Consider the following 15,705-nt stretch of genomic DNA (forward strand, 5'->3'; position numbering starts at 1 on the left):
GAAATATAAGATGGAGACCAAAACAAAACACACAACAATTAAAGCAACTAACCAAACAAGCACAGCTTAAAGGGAACAGCCTATACAGAGCAAAGAAAGGATCAAAGGCACTATAATAGGATTAATATTCTCAGAGACATGAATGAAATTTTGTGTCAATGAGTCAAGCATCACATGCTATTAGAGAAAATAATATTTAAAGGAAAAAAAACCAACCTTCTAGAATTTTAAAATGCTACAACTGAAATAGCTTAAAACAGAAACAACCCAAATGTTCTTCAATGGATTAATTATTAAATTGTAGTATGTCCGCGTTATGAAATACTACTCAGCAGTGAAACTGGAATTGACAACTGAGACATCACAAAGCTTGAATGGATTTCAAGGGAATTATGTTTAGTGAAAAAGGCCAGCCAGCTTAAGGAGATGCTTTGGGGAGACAACTGTGACCAGATTGGTAGCTCAATATCCCATATTACAGCAAGTCAGAAGAATCCAGAAGATACGTACACAAAATCGGCCGGGCGCGGTGGATCACACCTGTAATCCCAGCACTTTAGGAAGCAGAGGTGGGTGGATCACAAGGTCAGGAGTTCGAGACCAGCCTAGCCAACATGGTGAAACCCTATCTCTATGAAAAATACAAAAATTAGCTGGGCATAATGGCGTGTGCCTGTAATCCCAACCACTCGGGAGGCTGAGGCAGGAGAATAGCTTGAACCAGGGAGTTGGAGGTTGTAGTGAGCTGAGATCATGCCACTGCACTCCAGTCTGGTGACAGAGCAAGACTCCGTCTAAAAAAAAAAAAAAGAAAGAAAGAAAGAAGAAAGGTAATATCATGTAATTGTCCCACATGTATTCTTCACTCAGGCTCAACAGTTATCAATATTCTTCCATTTTTATTTCTACTATCCCATCCTCACTTGTTTGATGCAACAGTTTGTTTATTTATTATTTATTTATTTATTTATTTTTTTTTTTTTTTTTTATTTTTTCAACTGAGACAGGATCTTACTGTGTCACCCAGGCTGGAGTGAATGGCATAATCATAGATCACTGCAGCCTCAAACTCTTGGGCTCAAGCTATTCTTCTGCTTTAGCTTCCTGGGTAGCAGAGACTACAGGCACAAGCCACCACAACCAGCTGATTTTTAATTTTTCGTAGAAACAGAGATCTAATTATGTTGCTCAAGCTGGTCTCGAGCTCTCAGCCTCAAGTGATCGTCCCACCTCAGCCTCCCAAAATGTTGGAATTACAGGTGTGAACCACTGTGCACAGCTGATGGAGCATCTTAAAAACAAATTGTGGACATGTAATTTTACTACAACTACAGTATTTATAGTGAACAACTCTCTAACACAGGACAACTCATCTTTTAAAACATAATCACACTGCCATTATTGTTCCTATCAAAATTAAAAATATTTAATATAATCTGCTATAAAATCTGATCTATAATTTTTGTGGTTATCTTAAAATATCTTCCCTCCCTCCCTCCCTCCCTCCCTCCCTCCCTTCCTTCCTTCCTTCCTTCCTTCCTTCCTTCCTCCCTTCCTTCCTTTCTCATCTTTTCTTTAATGTGTTTGAATTAGGGTCTACACAAGATCTAGGCATAGTGTTTGACAGGCTGATATATCTTTTGCATTTCAACTCCATTTTTGCCATTTTTGTTGAAGACACTAAATCAAACATTCCTGTATTCTAGATTTAACTAATTGCATTCTTACAGTGTGGCTGGGCATGTTGGCCTCTTTCTGTAAATTGGTGTTTAGATCTTGGGGCTCGAATACATTTAGCTTCAATTTTGGCAAGAATGTGTTTTAGATGATGTTATGTATGTCTTATTGTGCCACATTAGAGGCACTCTGATAATCACTTTTCATGACATTAAGACTGACCCATGAGTTCAGGTGTTTTAAATTGAATCCATAGACTAAAATATCCCATTAATATTCCACCTAATGGTTTAGCAGTCCTTGACAATCACTGTCTAATCCTTTACCTCACTGGGCATTACTAAAGGATGATTTTCAAATTCTAGTATTCTTTTGCAGATTCTGGTTTGGCTATTCTCTAAAGATTTTTTTCATGGACTGTTAAGTTGCATCCAAATACATTTATACAAGAAAGGCAGGATATGATCTCTATTCTTTCTAATATTCAGAACATGACTTCATTCTCTATTAAACTTCAAAGGGGACCAATGGACTTGAGTAGAGAGGCAAGATAGATGCTAGGTAGGTAGATAGATAGATACATAAATACATATATACATGCATACATACATAAATTGATTGATAGAAACTAATCAATTGTATATATTTAACAATCAAAGTGACTGTTCTTTTTTATGCCCAAATTGTCCCATCAAATTGATTCCTGGACCATTTTGAGATAATTCAAGCCTTTAATAAAAGTCTTGTTTTTAGGCAAAACAAGACATTCCACTTTCATTCTGTGCTTTTCATGGTCCAGAAATTGACTCAGTAACATCTTTGTTCCTTTTATGTGAGAACTTTTATTTAGAGACAACTGTCTGAGCATTAGGTTGATTCTTGCATTTTCAGTGGTCTAAATGTGAAAATACATCATTTTTAAAAAGCATTAAATTATGAGTTTAAGCTCATTACCAACTCTAAGCTATATTGCAGAATTTTACCTAATGTTTGCATTTTATATTATATCTTTTATGATAAATCATTTAGTTTCAGTTGATAAGATAATTATTAGCTTTTCCTTGCTATGTTTAATAGTTTCATAATATAATAGCAATATTGTTTAAAATGAGGTTATTAAATGTATTTTTATATTTTAAATTTTTTTGGTAGGATTGATCCTACTAGTCAAACTACTGTTTCAATATCAAATATGTTTAAATCTATATGTTCCTAGTAATCCTAGAAATATTTTCATTGGTTATTTCGGGGCACCCTAGGGAAACATTTCAGCATTTTGAAACTGATGAACTAAAGAGAAAGCATCAACCATGTAACTTGCTTTTCCCAAATAATATTGTAGTTTAGGGAAATCAAATAATTGATGACGGATGTTTCAGTTTTGTAAAGCATTCCCATTAATAAATCAGGAAAGGATGATAGCATTAGATTAACCACCTACCAGCTGGTTTGTCTTTGGGCAAAGTACTTATATTTTATGAACTCATTTACAGTGTCCATAAATGGCAGTGCTGTTACCAGGCTTTGCCCTCAGAGATCTCCCAGTTACTGAGCCAGCATTTAAGGAACAAGTATATCAAGAACAGTAGGTTAACTAAGGTGGTAAATGACTCCAAGATCTCAATGACTTAGCGAAATAAACATTTATTTTATGTTCACATCCCCATGCAGTGTGACCTGTTCAATGAAGTCAAACAATGATAAAATCCATGTCTACCCTATTGCTCCATTTCATTTAGCTTCTTGGGATTTTTTCCCTGAGAATTTTGGATGGCTCAAGTGATTTGCCTTGGGCAATGGGGCATCAGCAAACATCATGCAAGCAGAGGCCTGACAAGTACTTGGTTTCTTGCTGTTCTGGGAGGTTGTACCATGTAAACTCCCCTGCTAGAGTGTGAGAGGTCAGGTGAGCCAAAGCAAAGAACTGCAGCTTACTGCCACCCAGCCCAGCTGACCCAGCAGCTGGCTACAGAGGCATGAACTGCCCAGCGAATCCCAGACTCAATGGCTGGCCTGCAGAATCATGGCTTAGGCATGATTTAAAGTCAAATTTGGAGTCTTACGTGTCTTTGTTTTTATACAGCAAAAGAACTGATGCACTGAGAATATAGATGATGGAAGATTAGTGATATACTGGGAGTTGCTGAAGCTGGTTGTGATGCTAGCAGGATCCTTTTATTACTCTCTGTGCTCTTTGTATTTGAAATTTTCTGTAAAAAGAAAGTTAAAAAGAAAATATTAAATTTCAATGTTGCTGTAATCCTGGTTAAATTCATTTGTTTTCACTTTCTTTTAGTGTTTAAGAATTGTTATTCTAGGCCAAAAGAAAGAAAGAAAGGAATGAAAGAAAAAAGTAATTGTTATTATATTTAACTTTTAAAAATTATTGAAAATAGTATTAGAAAAAGGAGAGGCAACAAGTCATGAAACAATACTACTACTATTAATAATGTAGACTCATATTAATCAAGCACTTTCTATGTGCCATAGGTGGATTACGTCTTTGAATCCTTACTACAACAGTATGAGGGAGGCTCATTTTGAGTGACTGTAGTCTGATGAAACAATTTATGCTTTGAGAGTTGATTAGCTACCTATTGTAATGAAGGATTCTAAACAATGCCTGGAAACAACAGATGTTATCATCTCGGAGTGTCTCTGGGTCTGTAAGCAGCTTAGCTGAGTGGTTCTGGCTCCGTCTCTCATGCACCTGCAATAAAGATGTCCACAGGACTGCTTTCATTTTAAGGCTTGATGTGGGAATCTTACTTTGGTGCCCATTCTCAGGGCACACTGCTGAAACTTCCAGTCTCACTCCCTTGGACTTCTTGCAAGGGCTGCCTTGTTAGTTGGGAGTTGGCTTCTACCACAGTTAGTGATCTAGAAGCACCCAAGATGGAAGTCATTTTTTTTTTATAATCTAATCTTGGAAATGATATCTACCACAGTATCATATTCTATTTGTTAGAGCAAGTCAATAAGTTCAGCCCATTGGGAGGGAGGACATGATTTTATCAGCAGAACATGAATCCCAGGAAGTATCTGTCCATCACAGGAATTACCTTAGAGGTTGCCTAGCACAGGTGAAGTAGCTTGTCCACGCTTCCACAGGGAGTAAGGGGTAGCGACAAAACCACCCATTCTGATTCCAGGGTTTACTATGCAACTACTCACATGCTGTGGGGTGGTATTTACCTTTTGTGGGACAACAGCAACTCCTTCCACATAGCTGTCATCCTGGGAATGATGACATTGGGACGTCAACACAGTGTTGGGACACATTGGGAAGTCAACACAGTGGTTGGGAAGTCAACACAGCCAAGAGCTGATTTTCACCTTTGTGACAAACACCCAAGGGTATTATCAGGTTTAGGCAAACAAAAATAATCTGTACATTATGCTCACAATGTGGGGCACAGATTGTGGCACTCCCACATACCTCCTGCTGCGGAAAGTTTGCAGGAATGCAGGAGAGAATGCCAGGAGAACAAGGATAACCTTGAGTTCACTCTCATTTATAAAAAGTCAAACCCTCTCAGACTTCATAACTTTCCCAGTAATAAATTATTTGAGGTACCCCTCGCATTTGATCATGACAAACTGTAGCTTCCTATTCCTGGGATGGGACATTAGTCACAGGGGGCAGGAGTTGGCTCAGGAGAGGAGTTGGTACTATATCTTGAAAGCTGTTGGGAGCCACTGAAGTGTTTAAAGCATCATAGGGTGACATGATTGGAGATGTACCTGCTGCTCTGAGCTACAGCATTCTTTCTGAAGCATTAGACAACATTCTGTATTCTCATGTATGAGACAGCAGATGTCTCCTTTGTGCCCCAACAGATTTATTCATGTTAGCTTAATAAAATGTATTTCCCAAACCTGCAGATTGGTCAAAGCTCCCTATCTTAGGATACTTGAACCTGACCCTATCTGAGCATGCAGACTTTTGTGGCTGCCCACCAAGCTGTAAGCTTTCTGGGGTAGAGATTGATTGCCTCCTCCATGGTTCCATCCTCTGGTGGCAACCGCATCTGTTGACACATACTAGGAACTCAGTAAATGATAGTTAAGTCAAAATAAACTGAACTTCATTGTGCACTTACTACATGTTATGTACTATACTGACTGAGTACTAGGTACATAAAAATAAGACAGTCTCAGTCGGGCGCAGTGGCTCACACATGTAATCCCAGCACTTTGGGAGGCCGAGGTGGGTGGATCACGAGGTCAGGAGTTCGAGACCAGCCTGACCAATAAGAGGAAACACCGTCTCTACTAAAAATACAAAAATTAGCTGGGAATGGTGGCATGTGCCTGTAATCCCAGCTACTCGGGAGGCTGAGGCAGGAGAATCTCTTGAACCTGGGAGGCAGAGTTTGCAGTGAGCTAAGATCAAGCCACTGCACTCCAGCCTGGGCAACAGAGCTGACTCAACCTCAAGAAAAAAAAGAAGTCTGTTATTAGTGAAAAGCCATACTGTATGCAAGCAGTTATTTTTTAAATTCATGAGTCAAACATTTGTTCAGGGCCTGCTGTGATTGTTGCACTCTGCTAGATGCTGGGGTACAACATCAAATGACACATGACCTATACTCTTACAGGTTGTGTAACCCATTGAAACAGACATAATGGTATATGGATGATCCAAGCTAAGTATACAGTGGGAGCAAGGAGGAAGGTCATAGAGATAAGCAAAGAGCAGGGCCATGTAAGAGGTGAGGGGCCACATTTTGAGAGGCGTTACCTCTGCACCGATTTTAAAAGAATGAATGAATTTAAATGAATGGAAAATAAGGCTGGGCCTACTGGATCATGCCTATAATCCCAGCAGCTTGAGAGACTGAGGCAGGAGGATCACTTGAGGCCAGGAGTTCAAGACCAGCGTGGATAACAGAGTGAGCCCCTGTCTCTACAAAAAATTTTTTAGGCCGGGCGCGGTGGCTCAAGCCTGTAATCCCAGCACTTTGGGAGGCCGAGATGGGCGGATCACGAGGTCAGGAGATCGAGACCATCCTGGCTAACACGGTGAAACCCCGTCTCTACTAAAAAAAATAAAAAAATAAAAAAAACTAGCCGGGCGAGGTGGCGGGCGTCTGTAGTCCCAGCTACTCGGGAGGCTGAGGCAGGAGAATGGCGTAAACCCGGAAGGCGGAGCGTGCAGTGAGCTGAGATCCGGCCACTGCACTCCAGCTCGGGCGACAGAGCGAGACTCCGTCTCAAAAAAAAAAAAAAAAAAATTTTTTAAAAACTAGCCACGGTGGAGGCTCACACCTATACTCCCAGCTACTCGGGAGACAGAGGTGGGAGATCATTTGAGCCTGGAAGTTTGAGGCTGCAATGTGCCATGAGCCATGATCGCGCTACTGCAGTCTACAAAATAATAATAAAAAAGAGAGAGAGATGAATGGAAAATCTGAATGTGAAACATCAGTATTAAGACACTGGTACTGGTGTATTAAGGCTGGGGGGAAAAGTCAAGGATGTAGAAAAAGGGAAATGAACACACATAGAATAAATTTAAGTAGGAGTTACTGATTCCCGCAAAGGGATATGCAGAGCCAAGCCAAGTTTTCTCTCTGCTGCCTTTGTCTTTGCAGCCATCTACGAGCAATCCTGTGAGGTGTACAGGCACCAGGGGAACACAGCTGGCTTCTTCTACATCGACTCGGATGGCAGCGGCCCACTGGGACCTCTCCAGGTGTACTGCAACATCACTGGTAAGGTTGCAGTAGCCCTACTCACACTTAACCACTCCACTTCATGGTAGGAAGCAAACAGAAATTCCCTGGAGAGGGATACCTATGTGAATAAAACCTTGAAAGACCAACTGGTCTCCTTTGGGGAGGAAACGGTATTCTAGTGAGTAATGCAAATATGCAGCTAGGTTAATTTTCATGAGACAGACAAAAGAAAACTTGTTAATGGTCTTGATAATGTTTCATGGAAGCAAGAATTCATTATCGGTGGTTTTCTTTAGGGCCTCCAAGGGCATTTTCTCTCTTGCAACTCAAAAACAGAAAGAAAAGGTAAACAAGCAAACAAACAAACAAAACTCCAAATCAATGGGAAGCCCTGAGTCAGGAAGCTGGAGAGCTTGATTCCAGTCTGGCCCCAAAGAATGCATGACCCTTAGGTGAATACTATAGTCTCTCTGAGCTTTATCAGTGAAATGGGAGTAATAGTGCCTACCCCCAGAGCTGTGAGGATTAAATACAATCATGTGTTTTGGAGCAGCTAGCCAGACTGGTTGTTCTTAAATCCTAACCAAAACAAAACAAAAAGGTGAGCTTTTTCATTTTTCTCTGGAAATCTCTTGACAGCTTACAACCTATTTCTTAAATGCGGAAGGACACGGTAAGAGGCACTCATTACAGGGGCTTAGAAACGGCATTTGATCCTTAATTTACCATGAAATATATTTCCACAAAACCAAATCTTGAAGTAATCATTATTTTAAAAATCCAGCTATGCAGCCAGGTGCGGTGGCTCACGCCTGTAACCCCAGCACTTTGGGAGGCCGAGGCGGGCAAATCACGAGGTCAGGAGATCAAGACCATCCTGGCCAACGTGGTGAAACTCCATCTCTACTAAAAATACAAAAATTAGCTGAGTGCAGTGGCGTGTGACTGTAATCCCAGCTACTCCCGAGGCTGAGGCAGGAGACTCACTTGAACCCGGGAGGCGGAGCTTGCCGTGAACCAAGATCGTGCCACTGCACTCCAGTCTGGCGACAGGGCGAGACTCCATCTCAAAAAAAGAAAAAAAGAAATCCAGCCATGCAAGCACTCCTACCGTGAGCATCATTAATTGGCACATACACATTTTTTTGTTTGTTTGTTTGTTTGTTTGTTTCAAGCACTGGTCTTCAGAGATGCCAGCTGCATCATGTAATGAAGCAGGAACGTAGGGTGCTCTTTAGGCTCATTGAGCCCTCAGGCCTCAGGATTTTCTGCTACAAAGCCACCGGCAGACACTGTTTTGGATACAGAGGGTATGAAAAGTAAGACACAGTGGCGATTGTTCATGAGGCAGTAAAGTCAGGAACACTACCATGAGGTATCTCCAGCAGAAATGCGAGAAAACTATTGAAAGAAATGGTGAGGAAGGCAGCACGGTAATTTGCCCATCTGGATACAAAGTCCCATGCTGTCTGCATAGAAAATGCTGGTGACCTGGAATTGGGTGCCATGTCGTTGCATTTCCGTAATACTTTATCTCTCCGAAATGGTTGTATGGTAGCTGCTCTTCAAAAGCCCTATAACATAATTAGAAATTGTGTTCGTGTTGTCTTTTCATGGTTGTGGTAACCTATAGTGTTCAACAACCTGGTCAAAAACTAGGCTTCTCAGCGAATCTTAGTTATTTTTAAAATGTAATTGACATATGGACTCTTGCTAAAAAGGCAGACTTTCCAGCCCCAGAAATTCCAATTCAGTAAATGCACTTTTACTGAGTTTTTCAAGTGATTCTGATGCAAATTGTCCCTGGTCCACTTTTCCAAAAAACAGGGAAAGTAATTTGGCTGCAGAATAAGGCAAAAGAGATAAATGTCCGCTGCTGAGTGGCCAGGTGTGACTTGTAATAATAGGAGTGGTATAATGGACAGCAATTACTGTGCTTCCACTCTGGGAATTGAGCTGGAAGTTTACAAATACCGTCTCTTTTCATCCTCACAACAAAAATCAGAGGCAGACATTTTTTATCTCCATCTAACATAGAAGGAAAGAGAATATGAGCATTTCATGACTGGCTCAAGGTAATAAATTCTGTGACTAACAGTCCAGACGTAGGAAGCAGGCAGAGCCTTCTGGTTCAGTCATAATCCACATCACCAAAATGTTAATTGGATACGTTGTATTATATATATTTGGTTTTTAAACAGTGTTGCTTTATTTTTAGAAAATTTTGTAACAAAAGTCATCAATGTTAATTGGAGAAATTTTGAGGGAAAAAGGATGAAGGAAATATTAAAGCCAACTGTAATCCACAATCCAGAGATTGCCATTGTTATTAAATTATTAGAATTTCTTCAAGACATTTTAAAATGAATGCTTGTGTGTTTGTGCTGTGAACTTACATGTTACATATATACATACCGACACATAGAAATATACATATACATTTAAATTATAAATTTTAATTTTAATGTGTGATGTAGATTTTCCCTATTAAAATATATTTTGAAATTAAGATAAATATAGCTTAGAAATGTTAAACTCTTCAAAATAATGGAAGGACAAGGACATAGAGAGCCTGATTGATACTCAGGTTTCATTTACATGAAACTCTTTTCCTCACCATCCAACAGCCTTCTCTCAGGGTTTATGTTTGATCATTTGTCCAAGAATGACTAAAGGTGAATAGTGTACTTGTATGTAAAGATCACTGTTTTGCTGATGTGATCCTGAAGAAATCATAGCCTCTGAATTGTGTCCCGAGTTGATCAGCTTGGTGTGCATGGTGGGGTATTTCTTTTGAATATGGTTTTTTGGGGTCGTATTCAGCTGCACAATGTATAAGTTTCTGTTTTTGTTTTCTAAAATACCTGCAAAAATAAAAGCAGGCCAGGCATAGTGGTTCACACCTATAATCCCAACACTTTGGGAGGCCAAGGCAGGAGGATCATTTGAGGTCAGGAATTCGAGACCAGCCTGGCCAACATGGTGAAAACCCATCTCTACTAAAAATACAAAAATTAGCTGGGTATGGTGGCGCACGCATGTAGTCCCAGCTACTTGGAGGCTGAGGCAGGAGAATCACATGAACCTGAGAGGCAGAGATTGCAGTGAGCCGAGATCATGCCACTGCACTCCAGCCTGGGCAACAGAGTGAGACTCTGTCTCAAATAAATAAACAAATACACAAATAAAAATAAAATAAAAGCAAAGCTCTGTGTCGGCTGAACTACACAACTCTCATATTTAAATGGAAAACGATTTTCTGATACATACATGTAATGGTGATCAAATATGCATCTTTCTATTTGAAAATTTTAAAAGTTGAATGTTGTTAAATGTGAGTGACTTATGACACTATAAAAAGTGTGACACAGTGGTCCAGGGAAGAGAGTCAAGAAGAAGGGAGAGAAGAAAGAGAAGGAAACTTCTGCTATCTTTAACACTGGGATCATCCCAGAATGGGAGTCCAGAGCACCAGAAGGCAGGAAAACCAAGCACTCTTTCTATACCTTGTCCCTGTCAGCTCATTTAAGTGCCTGGGACCCAGGCCCACATCTGTAAAATTAAGATCTGGGTCCTCTGGCTTCCACAGCCTTTCCTCATTGAGAATTCTCTGAGCTATTCTTTGAGGTTCCACAGAAAAGAGACTTTTCTTCTGAGAAGTCTACAGATACTTGCAAATGGATGTCATGGGACTGAAGAGGGCAGGTTTCCGTTGTAGAAAGCAATAGTACATTTGAGTCCCAGCTGTCTCTCTTACAGTGCACCCTGGGGAACGTGAGCTCCCCCTTCCTGTAAGCAAAGTAGTCCCTAACCTGTCCTGGGAGATGTAAGCCTGTGCATCTCACGTGCACACGGGGCAGTCTTCAGGAGGAGAGTTCCCCAAATGCTCAACCAGCAACCACCCCATTTAATGTAAAGAGGCATAATCTCTGCTACAGGAAATTAACTGAAGGGAAGCAATTAAGCTTATTGATAAAGTGGACTGAATCTGGACCTCCACACCCTTTTGACAGGGTGCCATCCTTGGAACTATGTTCTAAGTTGCTTCACAACAGAGCTATCAGAAGGGAGATGGGGAGAGCACAATTTTTGGATGGAGAATTGAGTGAAGTGATGGATAAGGAAGTTAAAGAGTAAGTTTTCACAGGAACACACCCTTGTCAGACTCTTAACAGTTTTTTAAAGTGATTTACAATAAGGTTCAGTCAACATAATTTGACTCAATATAAATTTGGGCACTGTGGGCACTGTGAAAGTGCTGTAGTTTTAATAGTGTGTCTATATTAGTTTCCTAGGTCTCTGTAACAAACTACATAACACCGGTTTTATTTCACACCACTGCAATAAAATGAGTATCACAATAAAGCAAGTCACGTGAATTTTCTGGTTTCCAAATGTTACCGCAAAGAGGTCCTGATCCAGACCCCAAGAGAAAGTTCTTGGACTTCATTCAAGAAAGAATTTGGGGAGAGTCTATACAGTAAAGTTAAAGCAAGTTTATTAAGAGAGTAAAGGAATAAAGAATAGCTACTCCATAGGCAGAGCGGCCCCAGAGGTTGCTGGTTGGCCATTTTTATGGTTATTTATTGATTATATGCTAAACAATGAATCATGAGTTTTCCAGGAAAGTGGTGGGCAATTCCCAGGACTGAGGGTTTCTCCCCTTTTTAGACCATGTATGGTAACTTCCTGATGTTGCCATGACATTTCTAAACTGTCATGGCTCTGGGGGGAGTGTCTCTTAGCATGCTAAGGCATTATTATTAGTGTATAATGAGTAGTGAGGATGACCAGAGGTCAGTTTTGTTACCATCTTGGTTTTGGTGGTATTTGGCCAACTTCTTTACCGCGTGCTGTTTTATCAGCAAGGTCTTTGTGACCAGAACCTTGTGCCAACCTCCTGTCTTATCCTGTGACTAAGAAAGCCTTAACTTCCTGAGGATGCAGCCCAGTAGATCTCAGCCTTATTTTACCCAGTCCCTGTTCAAGACGGAGTCACTCTGGTTTAAATATCAACGACACAAGTTCATATAAAAGTTATGTTTACACTACATGGTAAACTATTAATTGTGCAATAACATTATATCAAAAAAAGTCTTTGTCTTAATTAAAAAAATACTTTACTGCTAAAAAATGCTAACAACCTTCTGAGCCTTCAGTGAGGCTTAAGAGACCCAATCATTTTTGCTGTTGGAGGAAAAAGATGTTAATGGCTGCTAACCAATCAGGATGGTCATTGCTGAAGGTTGGGGTGGCTGTGGCAATTTCTTAAAATAAGACTACAGTAAAGCATGTCACATAATTGACTATTTTTTGAAGGATTTCTCTGTAGTGTGTAATTTTGTTTGATAGCATTTCACCCACAGTAAAACTTCTTTCAAAATTGAAGTCTATCATTCCAAATTCTGCCACTGCTTTAGCAACTAAACTTGTGGAATATTCTAAATCTTTTGTTGTCATTTTAACAACGTTTATAGCCTCTTCACCAAGAGTAGAGTCCATCTCAAGAAGCCACTTTACTTGTTCATCCATAAGAAGCAACTCTTCATCCGTTACAATTTTGTCATAAGAATATAGCAATTCAGTCACATCTTCAGGTTCCACTTCTAATTCTAGTTCTCTTGCTATTTCCACCAAATCTCCAGTTACTTCCTCCACAGAAGTAATGAACTTCTCAAAATCATCCATGAGGACTGGAATCAACTTCTTCCAATCTCCTGTTTGATATTTTGGCCTCTCCCATAAATCATGAATGTTCTTAATGAGATCTAGAATGGCAAATGCTTCCCAGAAGGTATTCAATTTACTTTGCCCAGACCCATCGACGGAATTACTCTCTATAGCATTTGTAGACTTTTGAACTGTATTTCTTAAGACTAAAAAGCCAAAATTCCTCCTTGATCCATGGGCTGCAGAGTAAATGTTGCGATAGCAGGCATGAAAACAACATTAACCTTGTTGTAGATCTCCATCAGAGCTCTTGAGTGACCTGGCTCATTGTCCGTACGCAGTAATATTTTGAAAGAAATCTTTTTCTGTTGTTTATGAACAGGAGGTCTCAATGATGGGCTTAAAATATTCAGTAAACCATGCTGTCAACAAATGTGGTTCCATCCAGGCTTTATTATTCCATTTAGAGAGCACAGGCAGAGTAGATTTAGCGTAATTCTTATGGACCCTAGGATTTTTAGAATGGCAAATGAGCCATTCTAAAAGCCATTCTCAATCCCTACCAAGAGATACAGCCTATCCTTGGAAGCTTTAAAGATAGGCATTGTCTTCTCTTCTCTTCCCTCCCTCTGAAAGTCTTAGGTGGCACCTACTGCTTAGTGTAGCCACTTTCATCAATGATCTTTGTTATACCTTCTGGGTAACTTACTGCAGCTTCCACATCAGCACTTGCTGCTTTGCCTTAAACTTTTATGTTACGAAGATGGCTTCTTTAATTAAACCTCATGAACCAGCCTCTGCTGGCTTCAAACCTTTCTTCTGCAGCTTCCTCACCTCTCTCAGCCTTCATAGAATTGAAGAGAGTTAGGGCCTTACTCTGGGTTAGGCTTTGGTTTAAGGGAATGTTGTGCCTGACTTAATCTTCTATTCAGACAGCTAAAATTTTCTCCACATCACCAAGAAGGCTGTTTTGCTTTCTTATCATTCATGTGTTCACTGAAGTAGCATTTTTAATTTTCTTCAAGAACTTTTCCTTTGCATTCACAACTTGGCTAACTTGCACAAGAGGCCTAGCTCTTTGTCTTTCTACACTTTCAACATACCTTCCTCATTAAGCTTAATCATTTCTAGCTTTTGATTTAAAATGAGAGATGTGCCACTCTTCCTTTCACTTGAATTCTTAGAGGTCGTCATAGGGTTACTATTTGGCCTAATTTTAATATTGTTCCTTCTCTGGGAATAGGGAAGCCTAAGGAGAAGGAAAGAGACAGAAATCATTGGCTAGCAGAACAGTCAGAACACACAATATTGGTCAATTAAGTTCATTGCCTTATATGGGTGCAGTTCATCATGCCCCGAAACAATTACAATAGTAACATTAGTGACCCCTTATCACAGATCACCATAGCAGATGTAATAAGAATAAACAAGTTTGAGATATTGCAATGGTGGATTGGTGGCTCTTGCCAATGTGCAGGCTCTAGGGATAAAATAATGATAATAATGTAGTATAATAATGATGATGATGATAATAATAATAATAATAAATTACCAAAATATAAGAGAGAGACATGAAATGAGCACACGATATTGGAAAAACGGTACGGATAGACTTGCTCAACATAGGGTTGCTACAAACCTTCATTTTCTTTTTTTTAATGAAATATCTGTGAAGCACAGTAAAGTGAAGTTCAATAAAACAAGGTATGCTTGAACTAGAGACTGGGTGACTTATAAAACAGAGGAATATTTTTGCACAGTTCTAGAGCCCAGAAATCCAAAGTCAAAGTACCTGCAGTGCCCCACGTCCTGTTGAACATGCGGGGGGAATCTTTTATTGCCACTTCCTAGCTTTTGAGGTTTGCTCAGTCCTTGGCACTCCTTCACTTGCAGCCTCAGCGCTTTAATCTCTGCCTTCTGGAGATTGCTACGCTGCCTTCATGTGATGTTGTCACGTGGCCTTCTCCTCCCATGTGCCTGTGTGTCCATTTATTTTCTTCTTACAGGGATACGCTTCATGCTGGGTGACGCCCATCCTAATGGAGTATGACTTCATCTTAACTTGTTTACTTCTGTAAAGAATGTCTTTCCAGACAGGTTACATTCATAGGTACTGAGGGTTAGGACTTCAATATATCTTTCCGGTGACAAAATTCAACCCTTAATAGTACGATTTCAGTGTTCTTCACAGACTAATCAAGGAGATGACACAGCAGCAATTAAAGTATAAGGACAATGACAAGGTGTGTCTAGTGCTTGTGGGAGCTCACAGGAGGGACCTAACTTGTCCTGGTGCGCAGTGTGAAGGCTACTGGGCAGCAGATAATGCCTCTGAAATCTAAATGGGAGTAGAAGCTGGTCAAGAGAAGAGCTGCAAGAAAGCATTTCCAGGAAGACAGAATGAAGAGCAGGAACAAAGGCCCAGCATCCCTAGAACCTGCATATTTGTAGAAGTCACCAACCCACTGAGCTGACTCAATAGATTAGAACCCAGAAAACCTCATAAAGCTGTGGCTGAATAGAAGAGAAAGGATCAAATTGACTTGAGCAGCAGCAAGCAAAGGCTGTTGAAGCTCTGTAATCTGAACTAGAGTTTCCCAGCACAAACATCTGCTGTCTCAGATTTAACAGAACAGAAAAGGAGGAATGGCTTTACCATAGAGAGTTCTTGAGCATA

General features: G+C 40.1%; 1 protein-coding gene across 2 annotated transcripts in view; it reads left to right on the forward strand.

Moving 5' to 3' along the window:
• The window catches only part of CNTNAP5 (contactin associated protein family member 5), a 493,109-nt gene that overhangs the window by 169,165 nt on the left and 308,239 nt on the right, over positions 1–15,705 (forward strand). For both annotated transcript variants that reach the window (XM_033231817.1, XM_033231818.1), the window contains exon 9: positions 7,275–7,394. In XM_033231817.1, coding sequence (XP_033087708.1) covers positions 7,275–7,394 — 120 coding nt within the window. The remainder of the gene's footprint in view (positions 1–7,274; positions 7,395–15,705) is intronic.

The sequence above is a fragment of the Trachypithecus francoisi genome, unplaced genomic scaffold (assembly GCF_009764315.1).
Source record: "Trachypithecus francoisi isolate TF-2019V2 unplaced genomic scaffold, Tfra_2.0 Lachesis_group13, whole genome shotgun sequence".
In the NCBI taxonomy this organism is placed as follows: Eukaryota; Metazoa; Chordata; class Mammalia; order Primates; family Cercopithecidae; genus Trachypithecus; species Trachypithecus francoisi.